Raw genomic sequence first — 23,181 nt, forward strand, 5'->3', positions numbered from 1 at the left:
AGATTATTATGAAAAAATTAAACTCTGAAAATTTTTATTTTAAAATTGCGTCAATGTATTGAATGGCAGTAGTTCTTGGGAACAGAAGTCACAAAAGTAAGTGTAAGGAAAATTTTCATTAATTTATCTTCTTCCCCGCAAAAAATGTTAATTTTGTATTTGACGGTTTTGAGTGTTTGTTACCCATGTGCTCACAGAGTAGAACTCGCTACTCTATCATGCAAAGTCAATTAAAATGAGAAAAACTCCATTAAATAGCCATGTAGAACATAATAGTTAATCATGTAAGACATCATCAGTATGTTTTCCTCTGTTTGTCCAGTCTTCAGCCATGTCTTTCAGCTGGTTCGGACCAGCTGACTGCTCAGTTTCCCTCCTGTCTCAGCAGCACTTCCCGCCTTTGCCGGGCTGTCGTTCATTCGTAGCCCTTCACCGCTGCAATGTTTGCTTCTTCACAATTGTTTTTGTGTGGAGTTTTCCTTTCCCTCTGGCTTTGCTAGGTAGCTGGTGGGAACATCGGAGTTGATCAGGTGTTCAGCTGTGCTGTTCCAAGACTCTAGAGAGGTGAGGGGATGTATTAGGAAAACAAAAGGGAAAGAAGGAATCTCTCTTTTGGAAACCATTGATCCGTTTCAGCTGTTGCTCCAGGTGAAGGTTTTTTCAAGGATATTTCATATATTGATATTAAACACCGCAGGGTTTCTTGCCTTAGGCTGTGGAGCTGTAGTGTCGAGTTAAAGTGTCGAGTCAGAGCAGCTGTGTAGCTTGACCAGTTTTACAGCTGCGCTGCCTTTGCAGTTGATGGCGCGTGGAGCTCTTGGCTGCCGTGGGCTCCTTGCAGCGAGACTTGTGGGAAGGGCACGCAGACGCGGCTGAGGCTCTGCACCAACCCCCCCCCCTCCCATGACGGGGCACGCTGCCCGGGCTCCGACGCACAGGTGCAGGTCTGCAACGCGAGGCGCTGCCCAGGTGAGACGTGCTGGACGCAAAGAGAACGGTGACAAGCTTGTCCTTTCCTTGCCAAATTCTACCTAATTTCTATCGGAAGCTTTCCAGTTCTAAAAGCGTATTCCCTACAAAAATTCCATTCGAGCCTTTTGTTTTCACTGGCTCCTGTCACTGTCTTTAGCATCCCTCTCAAGACCTAACTCACCAGATTTCTTCTCCTGTTCTTCTCTGTCTTCCTTCACCCTGCCACTGTGCATAAGCAGCATTTTAAATCCTTGCCAGTTAAATTACAGGTTTCCTAAACGTTTCTTTTTTAAAATTTTCCTCGGTTCTGTTATTCATGTGTCCTTTTCTTCCACACTTTAAGGAGTCCTTCATGACTGGATAGGAAAACTCCCATTTTTGAAGCGTGACCCCTGTGTTTGCCTGAGCGCAGGGGTAACGAAGGGCAATTTCATCAAGTGCAGTGTGCAGCAGTTCAGACTAGCCCCTTCCGGCCTCGTGCTCCATTTTGCACGTGCCAGAGCCGAAGCCGAGTCCCTGCTGTAACTGGCAGCTGGCAGAAGAGAGAACCGACCGGGTGGTGGTCGAGCAGCCGAGGGCTCAGCGTGTGGCACCTTGATCCGGCTCGCTGTGCTGCTGCTGAGGGTGCCGTTGCCGACACCCAGTTTGTGACCGGCCGGCCTCTTCGCAGCCACCAGCCTAAGTGCTCACACGGATGTACTCGTGGTGGCTTGTGTCACCACGCGGTGTGAGATCAGAGACCCTGCTGTTCAGCTGCTTAAACCTGGCTTGCGTGAGAGAATTCAGTAGTAACTTGTACAAACAGCTGAGCCAGTGAATCGGCGGGTGGTTAGGGAGAGGAGGGAGAAGGTGGTGTTGATTGCATCTTCAGACCGTGCAGTGAAGACTGGGTGCTCAGGGTGGCACTCGGATTCCCATCTGCCCCGGGTGGTGGTTTCAGAGACCGCTTTGCGTGCGGTTCCACTTGCTTACAGATACCTGAAAATGTGAGCGTGGCTGAGCGTGAGGACCGAGCGATCGCTGACCACGGCTCCAGTCAGGCTTACGGGTTATTTAAAGGACAGCTCATGCTTTTGCCTGGTCTTGCTCCTGGAAATCCCTGTGTAGCTCAGGTGTTCTACAGAGAGAGTCAGTAACCTCCTGCAGTCAGCTTTCCCCTGGTGTGGCACTGATTTGCCTTGTCACTCATGATGTTGGGACCGCGACTGAGCCCCGCCGTGCCTCTCTCACCAGTGGACGGGAAGTGGGCTGCGTGGAGCGGCTGGAGCGCCTGCACCGTGTCCTGCGGAGGGGGCAGCCGGCAGCGGACGCGCCCCTGCTCAGACCCGGCCCCGCAGTTCGGGGGCCACGCCTGCGAAGGGAGCGACGTGCAGATGGATTTTTGCAACAGCGATCCGTGTCCGAGTAAGTGCTCCGGGCCGGGGTGCCTGGGTCGGTCTCCAGTAGGAGTATTGCCCAAGCTCCACTCTCTGGTTTTAAGTATCCGTTATTAAGAGGGAGACAGGTAAAATCTGACTTATCTCTGCAGTTCACGGCAACTGGGCCCCGTGGAGCAGCTGGGGAAGCTGCAGCCGGACGTGCAACGGAGGCCAGACGAGGCGATACCGGACCTGTGACAACCCTCGCCCTGCCAGCGGCGGGCGGGCGTGCGCGGGGGCTGACACGCAGACCCAGAGGTGCGGCACGGCGCTGTGCCCCGGTGAGTGCGCGGGCTGGCTGAGGAAGTAAGCGCAGTTTTCCCTGGAAGGCTTCAGGGTGCACACAGCGTCTGGTACACGACGGTCACCTTACTGCGACTTCCTGCTTCACATGTTAGATTTTCCCAAAATGAGGTGGAATAATTCAAACCGGGAAATAGCGTATGAAAATCTCTCCTGCAGCTAGTAATGCTCCTTAGTTTTTACAGTGAATCCAGTTTATGAGGCTCCCAGTAAGCGCTCATAACGTGTTCCAGGAGCAGGAATGCAGTCGTGCGCAGCTCGGGGGGTTTAATCAAACGGCAGGCAGAGCAGTTGGTTGATTTATTGACGATACCTCACTAAGGGGCAGTCGGAGAACTTCCACATTCAGGATCAACGTCGGCAATGCGGCAGATAAACCACAGTGCCAGAGACTTACAGAACACCTACGCATTTCTGAATGCTCTCCCATAACTCATCCCAGAAAGGGATTATTTTTAACTTTTAAAAGCTCTGATACAATAATGGAAGGTTATTCTGAAGCCCCTCCCCTACGCACGCTCCTCCACCCCGCCGACGCGGGCGCTCCGTGCGTGCCCGTGCTGCTACTGACCTGCCTGCCAGCGACAAAGCCGTGGTGAGGCCACCTCCGCACACCTAGATGGGGTCCCGGCTTGCTGCACGCCCGTCTCTCCAGTGACAGGCTGCCAGAAACCGTGGCAGGAGAGTCTGAATGCTGACAGCTGCTCGGTAGGAGCTGGTTTGTGATGGGCCTGTACACACGTGACAATGCTTCTCGGTTTTGAAATCGGCTTCTGTGTGGCCCGAAACGTTCAGGGAAGAGAAGCGGAGGCTGCGGGAGGCACTACCACGCGTAGTTTACGGTGTCCAGAGCTTCCCTGGTCAGCTGTGAAGTGGTGCGTCCTTAGCGTGACGGAGGGAAGAACTTGACCCAGCTCTTGCTAAATCTCCCACCATTTTACTGGAAACCTGCCCTGGAGGAGACCCCTCCTCTCCAGCGCAGCTGATTCACAAACACAGCTCGAAAGGTGGGGTGTGCCTGCAGGGGGAAGCGTTCGCGCCTGCCCATCGAGGTGTTTTAGCCGTCCTTTTAGTTATTTCTTTTCTCTGTCACAGGGGTTCCATCAAGAAGGAGTGACACAAAAACATCTCTGATGCAGCCTGGAACATTTATAATGAAAAGTCACTGGCTTCATTCTTTCTTTCTTTCTTAGTGGACGGGCACTGGGGGCCGTGGCAGACCTGGAGCCAGTGCTCTGCTTCTTGTGGAGGAGGGGAGCAGACGCGCGCGCGCCTGTGCAGCAACCCAGCGCCGTTGCACCGGGGCCGCCCCTGCCCTGGGGACTCCTCCCAGCTCTCCAGGTGCAACACCCACGCCTGTCCTGGTGAGTCCCCCGGCACGCGGCAACGGCACGGCAGAGCCCCGTGACACCCCAGATTTGACTGGTGCTCTCCCGTGTCTTGGCCAGTTGACCAAGTAACTTCCTGTCTTTGGCTCAAACCTCCTCTGCACCTCCAGCTGGGTGCAGTTTTCGTTAACCCGTTCATAGCACCAGTGTATGCCGGTAAACAGTTGCTGCTTTCCAGGCAGAGACGAGCGCCTCGGTGACCCCCGCGTAGCTGTGCGTGTGTCTTGACCACGTGTGTGCAGCGTCCTGTTACTCGCAGGGTGCCAGCTTTGCTGCCAGTTTGCAGTAGCGTGCGCAGAACTGTCCTGGCTGCTTAGAACGCTGGACAGCATTGCTGGGTTTGCCCTCCCTCGGAGTACCAGAGGGCAGAGCTCTCACGCGGGGTTCTCCCCTCCCTGCTTCCCTCCCCTGCGCAGGTGGGCCCTCCCGTGCCAAGGGCAGCGTCATCGGAAATATTAACGATGTTGAGTTTGGAATTGCTTTCCTGAACGCCACAGTAACAGACAGCCCTGACTCTGAAACTAGAGTAATACAAGCAAAGATCACAAACATCCCTCGGAGCCTTGGTAGGCTTTTTTTTTTTTTTACTTTTTATCACTTTTTCTTCCTTGAGTCAGGCTGAATTGAATTCTGTGCAGTGTCAGTTTTCACCAACTGGTTCCTTTAAGTGTCACTGAAGAAACTGATCTAAACTTTTCTTCGACAAATGGAGGAAATATTCAGTGCTTCTATTAATATTTGTAAAATTATTCCTCTGAATATACCAGCACATGGTTTCTTTCTGGTTGAAAGCTTCAGGGTTACGCTAGTTTTGGGTCTCAGCTCCTGCGGACGTGGGCCGCAGGACGTTCGGCAAAAAGCTCTCCCATGCGATGCTGCGTTTCTTTCAGGCCCCGCGATGAGGAAGCTGGTTTCTGTCCTCAGCCCAGTTTACTGGACAACTGCTAAAGAAATTGGAGAAGCGATGAATGGGTTCACGCTCACCGATGCGGTGTTCAAGAGAGAAACTCAAGTGGAGTTTGCAACTGGTTAGTTACACCAGCTCCTTCTGGTTCCGATAAACCTGACAGATTCTGCATCTCATACGAAACAGCGCATAACCGGTGCTGAATTTTGAGCCTTGTGCTTATGCCAGTATTTTCTGAATGACTGTGGCTTTCTGAGGCTTAAAGACAGCTTTGAGAGCTGCAGTTTGGAACATGTAAGGTTTGTGTTATAGGCACGGTGTGCCTTACAAAAATACCGGTATAAAGCAACTGGTGAAGGGATTGCGGTTCAGATCCTGTGTGGTAACGCGAGTCTCTGGTTAGGCTGTTTTATAAATCAGCGTGCTCTTAAACTTCGTAGGCGAGGTTCTGCGCATGACCCACATTGCCCGGGGCCTGGATTCCGACGGAGCCCTGCTGCTGGACGTTGTTGTGAGCGGCCACGCGCTGCAGCTCCAGGCAGCAGCTGAAGTCACCGTGAAGGTAAAGCTGCTCGAGGTCCCCCCCTCCTCTCGTCTGCACATGCTTCCCCCCGGCTAGGCTGAAACGGCAGGCGCCGAGCCCTGCAAACCGAGTCGCTGCGCGTGACGGCTGTTGTGCCGGGTTGAACTGACAGATGCTGACGTGGCCTTTGACCACTCCACGCTGTTGGCAGGACGGTGATGTAGGTCGCTCAGGGTTTTCCAGTGTTGGAAGGCAGCGCTGCCAGGTGCCTCTTGGGGCTGGCTGTCCCAGGCAGGGCTGTCAGGGCCGCTCTCAAGAGCGCTACGAAGCTGCGCCTTACAGCTGCCCAGCGTTCTGGCTTCCCCGAGGGTGACACCAGCCCTTTTACACCACGGCACCCTGCAAAACCTGCTGAGTAGCGCCCGTGATTTGTTTGCCGCTGCGGCTGGCAGAGGAACATTCCTGTGGCTGATACAGGTGCAAAGAGAGGATTAACAGATGCTGAACCAGGGTGCATCACAGGCCATTTTAGGTGCTCTCACCCTGCGTGCCGTCATGGTGCTGCTTGTGACGTGCTCCTTTCCCTGCTGTGGCATCAAACCTTTGTCTTGTGGAGGCGTCCGTTGGGGCAAACAGCCCTGCGACGCAATCCATCTGAAATACTTCGCGGAAGTTGCTTTTTCGAAGAACGGCACTTCCCTGTGGCCTTTCTGCGGGGCGAGCAGAGGGCAGTTTGCATGGTCGCGTGGCAGCAGGCAGAGTCCCACCGCGGGACTGCTCTGCCTGCTGTTTGCGCTCCTGAGAGCAAGACGCAGCTCAGACAAACTGGGTTGCTGTCTCTTTGGTGTAGCGTGAGCCATGAAAGACATTTTGCTTAATATAATATGGGGTGTTAACGTTTTGGTTTAAAACCAGGTGCTTGATAACTGGTTTTACTGTGAAAGAGAGCTGTTTTTATAAAGGTGGCAGTTAGTGGTAGGTAACCGGTAAAAATATTCTAATATTCTAATATATTAATCCCACAGTACATTAAATATTCATGGAAGTTCTTGATGTTTTGATGCGCTGCTATGTCCACTATTTGTACCTTTTTTCAGTAGCAGAATTTTTCTCTACTGATTGTTTCTTTAACACATGTTGTCAGCATCTGACTTAGAATACAAAAAGTACTTAGACCTCAAAGGCTCATTGTTGAGCAACAGGATCACTTTCAGGTGTTTTTGGAAGTGCCCTGCTATAGCCCCCATCGTCAGGATCCTCAGAACCACGGCCTGTTTCTTCATGGAAGTACACCGGCTGCTGCTGAGATTCAGCAGCTAGAGTGAAAAAGGCGTGTGCTGGGTGAAACAGGACTTGTTCCTTTTCTGGGAATTCACCTGCTACCGCTGTAAAATGCAAAGGCCGCAGTGGTGTTGGCTGTCCTCAGCGCCTGATGCCCGAATCTTGCTGTTTCAGGATTACACAGAAGATTACATTCAGACCGGCCCTGGGCAACTGTACGCCCACTCCACTCGTCTCTTCACTGCAGATGGAGTCAGTGTTCCCTACACGTGGAACCACACTGTCACCTACGATGACACTAAGGGAAAAATGCCTTTCTTGGTGGAAACGCTCCATGCTTCCTCTGTGACAACAGAGTACAACCCGCTGGAAGAAACCGTGGCTTTCAAAATCCACGCGTCCATTGCAAAAGGTATCGTTCTGACCTTACCCAAAAACAAACCAGTGGAAAACCCATAGCCTGTCTTCCTAGAACTCACTGCCTGTATTCTCAAAAAAAGGTTGGCGCCTTGGAAGAGGAGGTGCTGTGAAACTTTGGTGAATTAGATCCTGGGACCTACGTGTCTTGTTAATGTCCCCACAGACTAATACATGAGAGCTGTTGCAGCTTGCCCTTGCTCTTCACCTGTAGCTGTCACCGATGAAGGACGTCTGCATTTGCTGAAGCTGCTAAAAGCATCACCAGTAGCTTCAGACAGTCAGCCTGAAGTATTTCTCAATTTCCTTGCATCTACTTTTCATTCTCTACAATGAAATCGCTGTTGGTTTTGTGCAGGGTCAAGTGCTGGTGGGATTTTTGCTTTTGCATAGCTGTTAAGAAAAAGGAGTGTATATTTTGTTCTCACAGCAAAACTCCCATAAAGGCACGTAGGAATGAGGCTACAGAGGTGGAAGAACATGCAAAATTCTGCCCTGAAGTGGGTAAAATGTCCTCAGTCATTGCTCAGATTGAACTTCTCTGGAATTATTTGGCATATACAGAAAATATGATGCTGAGCTGCAGCCTGAAAACTTTACTAGTACTTTACGGATGTATTTTTTTAAAGCCAGATATGAATGATGTGCAGCTATGCGGTGCTGTGTAGACACATGCTTATGACAGTGTGTAAATCTGGTGAGTCCTAACTAGTAGCTCCGCCAGCTGCTGTACGGGGCCCTGGCGTTGCTAACGGCTGGCTGTCGTCAGCCTTCTGCCCGAGTGATCTGAAGGAACAGGGCCTGGATGGCTGTATGTGGCTTTTCCTTTGAGAAGCCGAACTTGGTTAGCAGAAAGCCCTGTTGTGTTTTTAAATACTATTTGGGTTTTTTTACGCAGTAAGGCTCAACATAATCTGTCAAATGAAATAACTCAGGTTTGAAAGTAAATGGAACAGTGGGATTGCCTATCTTGGTCTTTCTTTTTAATAACAACGTTCCAAATGAAGTGAAATAAAGATTTTCCCACTTGCCAGACCGTGAACTCACTGTGCAATCTGAAAACCAAGTAAGATTTTTTTGTTTCCGATTTTAAAAAGAGGTCTGATAAAAAGAAGTCTCCAGATCAAGCAATGCCTACACATAAATCTGGCCAAGCCTTTACTGAACTTGTATTTATTTCCTCTGACAATCAGTACACCGCTTTTTTTTTTTTTTATTTCTTATTTATTGGATCAATTTTCAAGCAGCAAAATACACGTGGTCTTTGAGCAGTCTCTACCAGAGTTTTCCATAGCACACATTTGTGTTGTTTGACAGTGACTTCCCCCCATCTATGACGCGGTGATTTGTTTGGGTTGGGTTTATTTCCCTCCTTTTACATGAAGTGAAACTCAATGGTCTTTATTCTTTTAATAATAAAAACTTTATGTAGGAACTTTGCGGGATGTACAGGCTGGGATGCACCTTGCAGCCCCTCCAAGGGAAACCCACCCCACCCCCCCGTTCCATGGTTTTCAAACAGCGAACCCACGTACTGCTGACCTCCAAGTAGAAAAACCACTGAAGTCTAGATTTTAAAATTTGCTATGTTGTTCCGAGTATAATGAATCTTTTCTAAATAGCTGGGCTGCAATTCTTAATGTTAAAGGGTTTTTCAAAACTAATGAAATGGCCATATTTTCATCCACACGTAACACGTGCTTCCTTTGCTGCACAGGAGACCGCAGCAACCAGTGCCCTGCTGGCTTTGGACTGGACTCCACTGGGCCTTACTGTGCAGGTAGGGATGTGACACGGGTAGGGTGTTATCAGAGGCTCACAGAACGGCTCGGGTTGGGAAGGGACCGTATACACCATCCTGTTCCACCCCCCTGCCACGGGCAGGGACCCCTTCCACCAGCCCAGGGTGCTCCCAGCCCTGTCCAGCCTGGCCTTGAACCCTGCCAGAGAGGGGGCAGCCACAGCTTCTCTGGGTGACCTGGGCCAGGGCCTCACCACCCTCATGGTGAATAATTTCTTCCTTATATCCAGCCTAAATCTCCCCTCTTTCAGTTTAAAGCCTTCGCCCCTTGTCCTATCACTCTACACCCTTGTCACAGCCCCTCTCCAGCTCTCTCGCAGCCCCTCCAGGCCCTGGCAGCTGCTCTAAGGTCTCCCCGCAGCCTGCTCTTCCCCAGGCTGAGCAGCCCCAGCTCTCCCAGCCTGTCCTCCCAGCAGAGGGGTTCCAGCCCTCGGATCATTGCTGGGGCCTCCTCTGGCCCCGCTCCAACAGCTCCAGCTCTGTCCTGTGCTGAGGGCTCCAGAGCTGGACGCAGTATTCGACCACCAGACTCCACATCACCTTTATGTTGAGTTTCAAAGCGTGCAGTACGTACCGCAAACAGCGTAAGCTACCATTAATGAAAGGGTGGGGATCCAAAGGCCAAGGAAGACGTCACTTCTGCACTCATCTGGAACGCAGCAGTGCCCAGACAGCTTTTCTTCAGCACCCCAGATGCCCTTGGGGGCTGCTGAGCCCCAGCATCTGCTGCGCCTGCAGAGCAAGGGGGGGAAGGATGAGTGCTGCCAACCTGGACAACGGCCCACAACAGCCAGACTGTTCCTGCGCGGGGCACGGAGGGGAAGAGCAGGGGATGAGCATTTTAGCTGCCCCCCCTAGATGACCGAGTCATGTTTTGGTTTAGGGAACAATCATTTTATATACTTCTGTGGATTTATTTCGTTGCCTCTTGAAAGTTTATAAATCAAGGAAATTAAACAAGATACACCACACCATCAAAAAAGTTTAAAACCAGGAAAGCTGAACATAAGGTCATTAAACAACCTTCTACTTGCAATATCGTATGTAAAACTATATGAGTTCTAAAGCTTTAATATGAAAAATGTAATAGTCTTTGCACGCGTATCTAGGAAGTGGTGAGTCTAACGCTGAAACCCATCTGTTCTCCCTGGAAGAGACTGTGTCAAACGTTGGTTACCGCAGCAGTGACCCAGCTCGGCAGAGCTAACGCAGGCCGGATTCCCGGGAGCCGTGTCGGTGCAGGCTCGCTAACCGTGCGCTTCAGAGCAGGGAACGCACTGCTGGACCGTTCCTGTGGAGCTGCGCCACTGCTCTTCATGTCTGGCCCCATGGGCTCCACCAGACAGCCACCTCGCGTGGAGGGGTTGGCTGGTACAGTTCCTTGTGAAGTCCCGTGAGGTCTCACTGGTTTTTGAAACATTTCCCTGTTCCAGATGAAGACGAATGTGCTGCGCGAAATCCCTGCTCCCACACCTGCCATAACGCTGTGGGATCTTACTACTGCTCCTGTCCGCGAGGCCTCACGATCTCCGCAGATGGCAGGACGTGTCAGGGTAAGACAGGCGGGCTGCAGAGACCCGAGGCACCTTCATCGCTACAGAAACGTTCTGTTTCCACCTGGGCCGCTTGGTCATTATAAGAATATAATTTATTGGCACTATTCCAATTATTTCATAGCTGAATGTATTTGCAATCGAGTATTTCGTAGCTGATCATGCTCAGGACAGTACTTAATCTGGGTTTTGTTCTGACGCAGGGAGGTTTACAGCTTGTTTTTAATCGCAGATATTGATGAGTGTGCGTTAGGTGGACACAGCTGCCACGCTGGCCAGGACTGCGAAAACGTCATTGGCGCGTACCACTGCGTGGTGAGATGCGGGAATGGCTTTAGGAGAACCGCTGACGGATTGAGCTGCCAAGGTAGGGACAGGTCTCTGGGTTTTGGTGCTGGCTTCCGTCAGCTGAGAGTGCTGCCTTTCACACAGCTGGAAGTCACTGTGCAAAAGAGGCACCTCCAGCGAAGGTGGCTGTGAATTTTCATGATTAACCTGGCAAGACAGGTTGTTGGGTTTGAGTTTGAGGTTTTTTTGAAACCTTTTGCTTTTTCCATCTTCAGAAATAAGTTTAAATCATATCAGCGGGTAACCTACCATTCCAGCTTTTGTGTCCCATGAGCATTTTCTTTCACAAAGCAGTGAGAGAAGTGAACTCTCTGACCGTACCTCAGCAGTGTAATAACTGGAGCTCCAAGCTGAGTCCAGAACCTTGACTTAACCAAAACGCTGGTCAGGTAAATGACGACACGGTGGTTCGCAGCTGCGCTATCAAGGATTTGTGTTGTTCAACAGATGTTAACGAGTGTCAGGAGTCCAGCGCCTGTCATCAGCGTTGCTTCAACACCATCGGAAGCTTCCACTGCGGCTGCGACCCAGGATACCAGCTGAAGGGCAGAAAGTGCATGGGTAGGAGTGAATGTTCCAGTGTTGGTTCCCCCTTCCCAGTGCACATAGTTCAGCATTTATTTGTTCCTGTGTTTGTATCTGACACCTTTACGAACGAAGGTACTACTACGGGTGGTATCTTTAGTAAGTATGTATTAATTTGTTTGTAAAGGAGTACTCAAACCCAGAGGCAGCGGGAACTGGGCTGACTGATACCTGTGCGTGACAGGTGTTCAGATGCACGTACGCACTGTGGTTACAGCTGGATTGCTCTGCTCTGTAGGAACTGAGCGTGAGGAAACAAGTTCATTTCCATCCTTGCTTTTTTTTTCTTTTATTTTTAAATAAGATGTAAATGAGTGCAGGCAGAATGTCTGCAGGCCTGATCAACTTTGCAAAAACACCCGTGGTGGCTACAAGTGCATCGATCTGTGTCCCAGTGGAATGACCAAAGCAGAAAATGGAACGTGCGTTGGTGAGTAGACGGGTCCATGCACTGTACGATGGTGGAAAGCGCAGGAGGGAGCCAGCTCCTAAGGTCTGCTCATATTAAGGCAGCAACTGTTCTTCCCTGACAGGAACATACCTATTTAACTCTCTTGTAATTGGTGCTGAAAGAAGAGATTCATCTTTGCCACTTGTAGTTTTCCATTGCTTTGTTGGCTGAAGTGTTTCGCCCCATGTGTGAATGCTTTCTGAAAGGTTTGCTCAGAAGCTCTGAACCGAGATCGTAGGTCCTTGCACTCACCATGGCTGCTTTTAAACGTAACTGATGTCACAGATACTACCAGATCTTCTTTTTTCCTAATGGGATACGGCAGGAAGATGGATTATGTCTCTCTGGAGAGCAGCTGATCAAATTGGAAACCTCAGTGAAAAGTTTTGAAAGTTACTGGGAAAAGTGTGTGTAAATGCAATACAGATGGAAAATGTCTCTGTTTATCTGCTGGAAGTCTGCTTTCGGGTTGTGAAACGCAGACTGCGATTTGTAACAGACTGTGACAGAGTAATGCCACCAGGTACCAAAGGGTGTGTTCAGAGGCCAGACTTACCTAGAGGCCCAAATTCACCTGGGGCTGAACTGCATCCCTTCTGCGGTAAGAAGTTTAACGCTGTAAGAAGTTTCAAGGAAAACCTGATGAATTCCTCTTGCCTGGTTGCTTGCAGACATTGATGAGTGCCGGGATGGAACCCACCAGTGCCGCTACAACCAGATCTGTGAGAACACACGGGGAAGTTACCGCTGCGCGTGTCCCCGAGGGTACCGCTCCCAGGGGCTTGGACGACCTTGCGTGGGTAAGCTGTCCGGTCGCGTTCGTGTCACGCGTTTGCTGCTGCTGCTGCTGCTTTGGGCTGGGCTTTCCGCTCTAACGTGTCCAACAACGCGGTCCCATTTGAAGACTGTGCTGTACAAACAATTTGAAGTTCAAAACTACCCGTCTAAAACAAAGCGTCCCATTCAAAGCAAACAGTCAAAATCATTCAAAACGGAGATTGTTACAGACCCATACTGTAAAAACAAAGTGTATAAAGGGCTCAGGGCACTGGTGCATGGATGCGACAAGCTAACACTCCACAAGAGGCTTCATTTATAAAAATCGGGTCAGATTTATTAGTTGATGGGACAACAAAATGGGACTGGCTATGCCCTGGACTGCAGTGCTTCCCAGTGGCAGGGAGCGACGTGGCTTCCCCCAGAGGAGAAGACCCACAGCAGTGTGTTGCGAGGGGCGCGGCACCCCCAGGACTTGCCTCTCACCCACCCGCTGGAACGGCGGGGGATGCGGAGGGAGCTGACACATGTTCATCACGCAACGCTCCCCTCTGGAGTGGGTGGATCACAGCAGGGCAGGAGGATTCCCGTTAGTGACTGGAATGCTGACCATGTAGTTCCTCCCCTGTGCTGCCTACGGAGACCTTTTTGGCATTAAAATGGGCGGAGCTGTCTCCCCCGCGCGCACGCGTAGCGTTTGAAGGGTGCTCCCATAGCTCTGACGTGGATAGCTGGAGAGTTTAACACGCGGTGTCAGCACACGTGCGTAAACCACTTCCCCTGGCATTTAACAGACCTCGGGATGGCACCAGGGTCGCTTAGATTCACCCTTTCTGTAGACACCTAGTTATGTAGAATATTTAAAATTCAACAGTTGATCCACCCTGATAATAATGATTTATGAATGTGGGTGTATGACACTAAGTGGAGTTGGTTTCAGTTGCCCTTATGCACCGTATCAGAGGAGCATTCCTCCACGATGACTTTTCAAGATTAGCTGTCCTAAGTGATAAATAGGAGATTAGGATTTTTTTTTCTTTTGAAACAACCTAAGATTTTGGACTACCAAAAGCCAGGAATATTCTGTGTTTATTTAAAAAGAGATTAAATTGCAGCAAGAAACTGTTTGGCTGTAGACCAAGGCATTACTTCCACCAGCTGCCTCTCTACTGAAATAAAATCAGTCCCAGACTCCTTAACATATATTAAAACTATTTAAATTTCTGACAGTAATAAGCTCGATAAAGCGTAGGACAACAGATTTCCACAAAACACAGCAGCCGCCCTAAAGCTGTCTTCTGACCAAGGGCCACTGAAAGCTCCCTCTTCAATTAAAGCGAGACCTCTATGCACCTTTGAATTTTTATCTGCTTAAAAATGTATTTAAAATATAGATTCATCAAAGATAGTAGTTCACATGTGTTCATAAAATCCAGTTTTTATTGTTAATGTTTCCAGTGAGCACAGGGAAGAGTTGAAAAGTAAGTAGGACCCCAGACTGAAACAGAATTCAGCTTTGCTCCTGCCCGTGCCCCTTTTACCCTGGGTGAAGCCCTTTGTGTCCTAATTCCCTGTCTGCCAGGCGGGGAGCAGACGTGCGTTTCCCGTCACAGCCCCCTGGATGCCTGCAGGCCCCCCTCACCGAGCTGCGATCCTTCTGTGAGCTGTGGTGGGTCTCAGCCTGCCGTAGCGTAGATGGAAGGGCATTATCAAAAGCCGTTGTAAAGCTTTTTTGCATATAAAACACGCGCAAGGCTATCTAGAATTTAAATTCAAATATTGGTCTTCAAATTAAAGAAAACCCAAAAACTTAGCTATTTTAGTTTCAAACTCATTTCACCTTGTTCTTGTGAATATTTAATATTTATGGCGCATGATCCAAGGTATGCTGTCCAGTGGAGACTTGGGCTTACCAGTCCAAGGACGTTGGTTGTTGTGAAGATGGTAGGGCAAAAACCTGTTGTTTATTTCATCCAAGTAAAGAATGCAAAACCCGGCAATGAAGTTGAGTGCTAAGGAAACGATGAGTTTAAGTGTTCTTTTACATGTGTATGAGTAATACAGTTTTCATCTTAAGCACACAATGAAATTAGTAAATTTAAAATTCATATTAGTTGTTGCCATATTAAAAATGAAGTTCTCTTGTTCATAGCACTGACAATACTTCCCTAATGATATTTCAACTAATAGATAGAGTATCAGTTATGTGTTTGCAAAATAACAGTTGGAAAATACTGTAATACTCTGCAGTAATTACTCCTGGATTTCCAACTCTGAAAACATTTTATTATTGTCTTGTTCTAGTAAAGAATGACTGTAAGTTTGAAAAGGAATACCGTGTATGTCAGATTGCCAGTGGCTTGAAGTAAACTGATGAAAATCGTAGAACGTTTCTTTCTGGTAGCGCCAGAGAGACCGCGGGGGAAGGCCTGGCCCTGCGGTACCCAAGAGCACGCATGGTTGCTTTGTTTCAAGCGAAGGATGCTCGCGATGTTACGTCCTTAAACCCGTCTCCACACGTGGGATGCTCACCACGCGGCTTTGGTTTAAGGATGGATACTTACTGCGAGGGTTGCTCCAATGACTTTGGATTACAATTTAAAGGGAAATTGAACTTTAAAAAAAAGCATTCAATAGGAAACCAAAAAAATTTCTATTTTTTAATTGTACAGAAGTGAATTAATATTTACAGTTACGTGCCCGGCCTTTCATAGCTGGAAGGACCAGTAACAACCCCGAAGGTTCGTAGATACCTGCCCTCCTTCCCCTGCAGCCTGCGACAGGTCGCTGAGACCTGATGCTGGACGCAGCCGTGTCGGAGCTTGTCGAGCTTCCCTCGTTCCAGCTCCAATCAGTCTCCAACGCTGCACTTCCCCAGAACGCTCTGTGTAAAGTATCCTCCTTTAAAGAGGGGCCTGACAGCTTCCCCGCTCGTCTGTGGAGCATTTAAGAAAAAAAAATAATTACTAAAGCAGTAGGGAAGGGCTCAGGCTGAGACGATGAGCAGCGTGGGTGCTAAGGGCCACCGCCTCCTCCGAGTGCGCTGTCGGGTCACCAGCAGGAACTGCAGCCGGCAGCTCCCGGGCTGCCACGCAGCCCCCCTTCGGCCACGGCCGGGGAACGGGCACGGATCCCCGTTCCACAGCCACACCGCGCCTCCAGCAGCGCTCCCGTCCTGCGCGAGCTCCATCACCTCGCGTGTATCCGGTGATACACGCCAAAACACCCTGCCTGCCTGGCGCTGCGTGCTCCAGGTTTCCCTGCCTCCGAGATCTCGCTCGGGTGTCTGCAGGCTGTTCCACAGACTGAGATAAGTGTATACGTATACAGATACATATAGTTACGTGTTGTTGTTTGTTTGTTTTCTCTCCTTTCCACATGGTTTGTTGCTCTGGATCATGTCACATGAGCAGACATTAATGAATGTGAACACGTGCCCAAGCCCTGTGCATTTCAATGCACCAACACCCCCGGCAGCTTCAAGTGTGTCTGTCCGCCTGGACAACAGTTATTAGGTGACGGGAAATCTTGCGCTGGATTGGAGAGATTGCCAAATTATGGCGCCTATTACAATAGCTATAGCTATGCTCAATTCTCCCCTGTGAGAGACAACTATCAACCTCAACAGTATTACAGGCACTCCTCAAACCTCTACAGCTCCTTCTCAGAGTATAGGAACAGCAGAATACCCTTCTCCAGGACTAGAAGGAACATTAGAGAACCTTGTCCTGAAGGCTATGAGGCAAGAAATGACAGATGTGTAGGTAAATGTCAGTCATATCTATGCAATTCTCATGTTTCGGTCCTTATTCTTAGGTTGCTGTTTCACAGACACCAGGGGCTGATGGTCTGTGGTTTGTTTCGTGTTACCCTGGTAAATACTCAAGAGTTCTGCATGTTCTCGGCTCCTGAGCACGCTGTAGCAAAAATGTTTTCAGACCTCCTCTTTGTAACCTCTTGTTTTAACTGTGCTGCTTGTTCTGTGTTTGCAGATCGTTTCCCTCCGTTACTCTCTTCTGATTACAGTAGCTCACCTTTGTGAATTTTCCCACGCTTCAGAAGCCACCAGCAGAGCCAGTTGAGCCCTGGGGGTGGAGTTTATGACAGATTCCCGCTGCCGGTAGCAATAATCTGGTTCAAAAAGGGTTTGAACGGCGATTTTGGAATCGAGCACGCTAGGGCCGTGCCAGCACTGCTGCAGGATGGTTAGTCGCTGCCGTACGGGCAGCGTCAGCAGGAGCTTTTCAGTGATCTGCCGCTGTGATGCACAGGGGATTGCAGTGTCATTCCTGGGCATGGGGGACTGATTGTCAGCAGACAAGCAGGGGGGTTGTCCTCAGCTGTGACAAGGACGGCACTGCCGCTTGTTTTCCCGTGGTGAAGGAGAGCAGGGTAGTTAGGGTAACCGGCAAGCTCTGCCCCAGCGTTTTTCTAAGAGGTGCAAAGCCTCAGAGCAACAGGAACCAAAGGTATGTACAGGCACCTCGAACTACCGAGCATTTAGCTCGCTCCGCGAGCTTTGCTGAGCCTTGCGCTGCCGGAGGGGTCTCCAGCCCCGGCGCTTCACACACAGGGCAGAGGGGCATATAAAAAACGAGTTCCTCTGTTGAACTGTGCTTCTCTTAAGCCAGACTTTGCCAGCTGAACTCACATTTTGAGAATCTTAAGGAAAAAAAAAACCTTCAAGTTATTTTGTGACAACACTGCTGCGTTCAGGACTCAGGGCACGGCAGTCTGGGCCTTACTGGAGCTCACCCGGCGCATTTAGCGTCGCAGCGCGCGGTGCCGTAGCTGCGTGCCTCAGCCCGCCCTACACGCCCGCGGCACTGCAGAGGCACAGCACCCCTCACGGACACACACAGTGCTCCGCAGCTGGATTCTGGCAACCAGAACTACTGCTAGAATTGTATAGCCATATATAATATGTGGCATTGAAATATATGAATATAGTTTTATTAATAAAAGTTATAGCTAGGCAGACATCAAACCGTGTGTTCACATCCTAAGGGCATGTCAGGAGTCGTACACCTGCGGTCTGCTGTGGGCACAGTGGTCTAATGGGAAGCCCTAGGAGTACAGATACCGCTGATGAAGGGGCCAAGCTAAAATCTGTGAGCTCCACCTCAGCTACCCCTCTGAACTAGTGAATATTCTTCTGTTTCATTGGAATAAACATCGAAATTTAAAAATTACTGTTTAATTTTAAAAATACACCTAAACCATGCTTTTTTGAAGGAGAGTTCTTTCAATAGACAACTATCAGGATCTGATAACAATGTACCATAAATTTTTAGTCACATCTGTTTCTCCTCTGTGTTTGCATTTTTAATCTAATGCCAGCCCTGTGAACCAAACAAAGCGAGGGGAAGCAAAGACCTTCCTTCCACTGTCTGAATCATGCAAGTCTCAACTCTTGCATGAGACTAACTCTATTGCTGTCCTAAACGAGGCAGATGTTTCAAAAGAAATTATAATTATGTATGATGTGTGTCTAAATCACACTAGTCTGCTTTCAAATTTTACATAAACTGGTCTGGTACTTCCATATTTGCGAGGGAGATTAAAAAAAATTTTTTTAAGAGCATATATGGATAATCTTCCCGGATACTGAGTTTAATTAATCCCCATGGCATGAGGAAGATCAGTTTGCCTGAGGAGGGGGTAACCCTAAGAACAACTCCCCCACTGTCAAGGCTTGCTCTGGCGAGATCACTAATCTGGGCATGTCCTGAACGTGTCGCCTGAGACCGCATTACCAGGCCGCCAGCTTGCTTCCTGGGGCAAGACTGCGTTTCGGTAACCCCGTCGATGGATACGCATCGCACACCCCCCTGCTTCCCAGAGCTCTGTGTCACGCCGGCTCTGCTCAGCCAGAATCTGTATGATGGCTGCTGTCAGAAGAGGCGAGGGTCCCCTCAGAGCTGGCTTTACCTGTTAAAGAGCTGTAAAGGTAAGGCGTCTTACACGTTCAGCCCCCTCAGAAAACAACATCCAGACAGTTCCACCAGCTCTGTCCGTACGCTTGTATACCCATAGGACAAAATTTACCTCTGCTCAGTACCGGGTTCAAATAGTCCTGAGGCGTCCGTGTTTCTTTCCACAGACATCGATGAGTGCGAAGCCAGAGACACGTGTCAGCACGAGTGCAGGAACACCCTGGGCAGCTACCAGTGCACCTGTCCGCCTGGTTATCGCCTGACGCCCAACGGCAAAACCTGTCAAGGTACGGAGAGCCCAGTGAGCCTTCAGACATACACTTGTCAGTAAGCCACAGACCCAAATCACATTCGGTACGTGTGTAAGCTGCCTCCTGGAATTTGCTGTGAGATTCAGCATGCAGAATTTCAAGTGTCAGAAGTTTTCATATTTCACATTTTAACGCTTCATTGTATGAAGCGCCAGCAAATTAGACAGTTGCAGCTTCTTAGTCTCTTAGATTCTGCGCGTGCCCTTACACTACACGTGTAACTCCAGGCAAGCAGGCAGCAGCTCTAGGGTCAAACCCAGTGTAATCCTTAGCCTGTCTCTGTCAAAAACAGGTACTGCCCGATTTTCTGATCCACCAAAAAAAAATAAAAAATTGAACTACTTAGTCTCGGTTGATAAGACAGCTGTCGTTTGTGTTGGGTCGGGCTGCAGGGCAGCTCTTGCACAATATGCCATCCTGCCCAGTTGTGAAATGCCGACACCAGTAAATGCACGTTGTGGGAACTGGTGGCTCCAGTGCCTCCAGCGCCGGGATTCTGCGAGGGTTGCTGCAGGCAGAGGTGCGCTCCGCAGCCTGCTCAGCCTTTACCGACCCGGCTGGTTTGTAACTGTTAACTTCATCGAAGTACTGGCAACTGATTACTGCATGTCTTTTACATTCAGATATTGATGAGTGCCTGGAACAGAACATTAATTGTGGATCGAATCAGATGTGTTTCAACATGAGGGGAAGCTACCAGTGCATAGACACCCCTTGTCCACCCAACTACCAGCGGGAGCCTCTTTCAGGGTACGTTTTAGTGCCAGCCCCTTTCCCCCACCCCAAGCTCGGATCCGTCACCTGTGTTCATTAAAGAAGAAACTTCAGGTTTGACTGCCACCAGCACAGCTCATGCCAGCAGCAGGTGATGGTCGTCGCCTTCCCGCGTGGCAGCGTTCTGTGTTGCCCGGCCGCGGGTGAGCGGGCTGGCTCCCAGGGGCCCTGCGGCGCTGCACGGCTGGCACAGAGCGAGCCTGCTCCAGAGCGTGCCCTCAGCGAACGAGCCCCGCGGGCAGCGCGCTGCCGCTCCTGCGGCCCACTCGGTGCCGGCGCTTGGCCTCTGCATCTGAGCTGTCTGACGTGCCTCTGAGGGTGCAGCTTGCCATCACTTTCAAAGCATTTAAAATGCTATTTTGGTCATTGAAATAATGCTATTGGTCATGGTAAGATTTTTTTTTTAAAGGTACTCTACTTTTTCCTGTTCTGGAATAAACACATTAACTTCTCTTAACCCCTTAATGTATGCAAGTAAACAGCTTGCTCCCTGGTCAGAAACCGTCTTTTGTGATCACACTGAACAGGGAGGACATTTAAGCTGGAATGGATCATGTTCTTTGGCCTCTGTTAGCGCTGACAAGCAGAGCTGACAGGTATCTCCTATTCTGACTTTTGATTAACAGAAGTAAAATTTACTTTGCCCTTCGTCATTCCAAATTCTTTATTTTATGACCTAGCACACAGACACCTCAAACGGAGCGGCCCAGTACATTTTAACCCAACCCTTCCAGCTCTAATGTTCAAGAGCAAGGTCACCAAAGATATGCCACTGACTGCAGTGACAAATACTAGCACCTTTTGGTACCTGGAGATGATCCTCTTCAGGGAACATGGGACACTAAGCTGGGCTGCAGCTTTAAAGGAACAGTGGACAACACGTGCACAAGCGTGTTCTCTTTATGAAGAAGTGATCATCTGCATACTGCAACGGGGTAAATGGGAAGAATCTTTCCCCTGAGACCTGTTGCTGTACCTTACGCTACCGTGCCGTCTCCCTTGGCTGAACTGCTCTGCTTATTCCTAGGTTCTGTCTCAAGAACTGCCCGGCCAATGACCTGGAGTGCGATCCAAGTACCTACGCCTTGGAGTACAAACTCCTTTCCCTCCCCTTCGGCATAGCGGCCGGTCAGGATTTAATCCGGCTGGTTGCCTACACTCATGATCAAGTCATGCACCCAAGGACAACTTTCCTAATGGCAGACGAGGAGCCGACAGTCCCCTTTGCGCTGAGAGACGAGAACTTGAAAGGAGTCGTGTTCACCACCCAGCCGCTGCGAGAGCCGAAGACGTACCGCATGGGAGTCAGAGCCTTATCCTACGGCGTCAACGGAAATATCGAGTATCAGACAACTTTCATTGTCTATATAGCCGTGTCAGCCTATCCCTATTAAACACCCAGACTACTTGACAGCAGTCACAGTACTTTAACCACATTCGTAAACGCCAGTGGGTATCACCACTTCCCGACTGACCCTACCGCCTGCTGAACAGTTGTCAGCCGTGTCAATGGAAAGTGGTGCTGCGCTCCTTCCTCCTGTCCTCCTTCCCTGAGGTGCCCATCCGGTCCCACTACTCCAACTCAAGAGGAAAACCGTGGCTTTGAGGGACCTGTTACCATGTGCTTTATTTATTACACTGGAGTAGTCCTTCTCCACAGCTGGTTCTGAAAACCAGCAGAACAAACCAAAACATGAGCTGAAGTGTATGGTCAAAGCAGTAAGCGAGCAGCAGCCTCTGTTGAAAGCAACTAAAGCCTAACCAGAAAGAAAAAAAAAACCACCCACGTAATTTCAAGTGGTCTACGTATTTTAAAGGTTGCTAAGTGTTTTACAATTTATATCTATTAGATTTTTTCTTATCAAATACCTGATAGAATTAGGGCTGTAGTATACCGTGTCATGTGCTCAAAAAACCCCCAATACCACTGTACCTAATGGTTGCAAGGGCTGAAACAGAACTGCAGTTTGTTTTCAGCTAAAGAATCTACAGCAGAATTGGGAACTGGTGCATCTGATTTCCATGCAAGTTTAGGGATGTCACTGTTTTTTGGAAGAAAAACCAACGTGGCTACTTCTACGTTATACAGCAGGTATTTTATAACTTTTTTTTTTTTTTTTTGCTCTGACGTTCTGGTATAGCCATTTATTTAGCTCAAAACCGTATCCATTTCAGTACTCCCACATCTGTCAGTTGAAACATTTTGGGTTTTTTTGCAAATGGAACGTTTTTCTCCAAAGATGATGTAAGTTTGGTTCAATAATGTCAATACACTGTACACAAGTAATTTTGCCAAGATGTATTCTATTTTTATGAAAGTGTATATATGTTTTTTCCTATGTGTATTTTCTATGCAGTATCTCAAGAATGTTTTACAGTTAAGTTTGCATAAAAAGACAAATGTCAATACATTAAAAATAATCAAAATAAAGGTTCCCCTTGCCTTTGAGATTGCTGCAAGCTTTATCATTATTATCATTCCCCGTGCAGGAGGCAGCATGCCCAGCAAACCAGGGCGCAGCGCACCAGTGCAGCCAGATCGCCTGGGTCGCGTGCGACTGGCTTCCCCAAGCTTTTCAAAAAACCGTCAGGGGAACTGGTGCACTTACCATAAAACCTCATAAGAGCTGCTCCCTCGGAGCCATTGCATTGCCTCAGAGGAAATGGCTTTTGCCCAGAGTTAAATTTGTTGCATGTAAAGGCAGTGTTTATTCATAAATATACCGAGCTCATTGCCAAACATGAACTATGTCACTATACTTCCAATGCATATTAAAAAAAAAAACATTGAAGGGCATTAAGATTGGAGCCCACTGGAAACTGCCAGTGCTCACTGTGGAAGTTTTGCCATTTTTCAGTCAAGGTGAGGAGGAGACACCAGCAGAGTCCCTCCAGCTGCAAACTGCGGCTGAGCTGCAGGTGCGGGTGGCTGCGTGGGGTGACCGGGATGCACCAGGAACGCCTCGTGTCTCTAATACCTACCTGGCTGCAGCGGTCTTCCCTCTGCCTGGCATTCGGGGGGGCAAAAGGTTATCACCAGCATTAAAGGACATTTTTAGCAACAGGGTCAAACTGCTCTGCAATGGAATTTTGAGTCTCTGCTGGAATATTATTAACAATCCCTAGTGAAAGCCCCACCAGTTCTCCCCTGACCTTGCTTTTTGTTCAGTTTCCATCACAAGAAGTGAAATAATCCTGCAAAACAAGGATGACACAAAATCATTTTGCTCTTTATACAAAGTGACAGCCTTCAAACAAAACAGGTTTGTTTCCTGGAAGCCTGACTTGAAAAATAAAAGCAGTTTAGGAAGAAGAAGATAACTCACAACAAAGACATGGGGGAAGGAGAAATGAAAGTAAGTGATAATAAGTACAGGTAGTTACCTCAATTTCTTCTAAGGATGAGAATCGCACTGAAAATGATGTCCTTGAGGGA

General features: G+C 49.1%; 1 protein-coding gene across 1 annotated transcript in view; it reads left to right on the forward strand.

Annotated features, from left to right (window-relative positions):
- HMCN1 (hemicentin 1) overlaps window positions 1-22,137 on the forward strand; it is a 195,460-nt gene extending 173,323 nt beyond the window's left edge. Inside the window, exons 90-107 of the mRNA XM_075422725.1 lie at window positions 799-969; window positions 2,206-2,376; window positions 2,501-2,671; window positions 3,887-4,057; window positions 4,498-4,647; window positions 4,972-5,109; window positions 5,429-5,550; window positions 6,967-7,204; window positions 8,927-8,989; window positions 10,444-10,563; window positions 10,796-10,930; window positions 11,359-11,472; window positions 11,801-11,926; window positions 12,619-12,747; window positions 16,138-16,488; window positions 18,828-18,947; window positions 19,595-19,721; window positions 20,773-22,137. Of these exons, the coding sequence (XP_075278840.1) occupies window positions 799-969; window positions 2,206-2,376; window positions 2,501-2,671; window positions 3,887-4,057; window positions 4,498-4,647; window positions 4,972-5,109; window positions 5,429-5,550; window positions 6,967-7,204; window positions 8,927-8,989; window positions 10,444-10,563; window positions 10,796-10,930; window positions 11,359-11,472; window positions 11,801-11,926; window positions 12,619-12,747; window positions 16,138-16,488; window positions 18,828-18,947; window positions 19,595-19,721; window positions 20,773-21,139 (2,984 nt within the window). The 3' untranslated portion in view covers window positions 21,140-22,137. The remainder of the gene's footprint in view (window positions 1-798; window positions 970-2,205; window positions 2,377-2,500; window positions 2,672-3,886; window positions 4,058-4,497; window positions 4,648-4,971; window positions 5,110-5,428; window positions 5,551-6,966; window positions 7,205-8,926; window positions 8,990-10,443; window positions 10,564-10,795; window positions 10,931-11,358; window positions 11,473-11,800; window positions 11,927-12,618; window positions 12,748-16,137; window positions 16,489-18,827; window positions 18,948-19,594; window positions 19,722-20,772) is intronic.
- Window positions 22,138-23,181: the final 1,044 nt, after the last annotated feature.

The sequence above is a fragment of the Opisthocomus hoazin genome, chromosome 6 (genome assembly GCF_030867145.1).
Source record: "Opisthocomus hoazin isolate bOpiHoa1 chromosome 6, bOpiHoa1.hap1, whole genome shotgun sequence".
Classification (NCBI taxonomy): Eukaryota; Metazoa; Chordata; class Aves; order Opisthocomiformes; family Opisthocomidae; genus Opisthocomus; species Opisthocomus hoazin.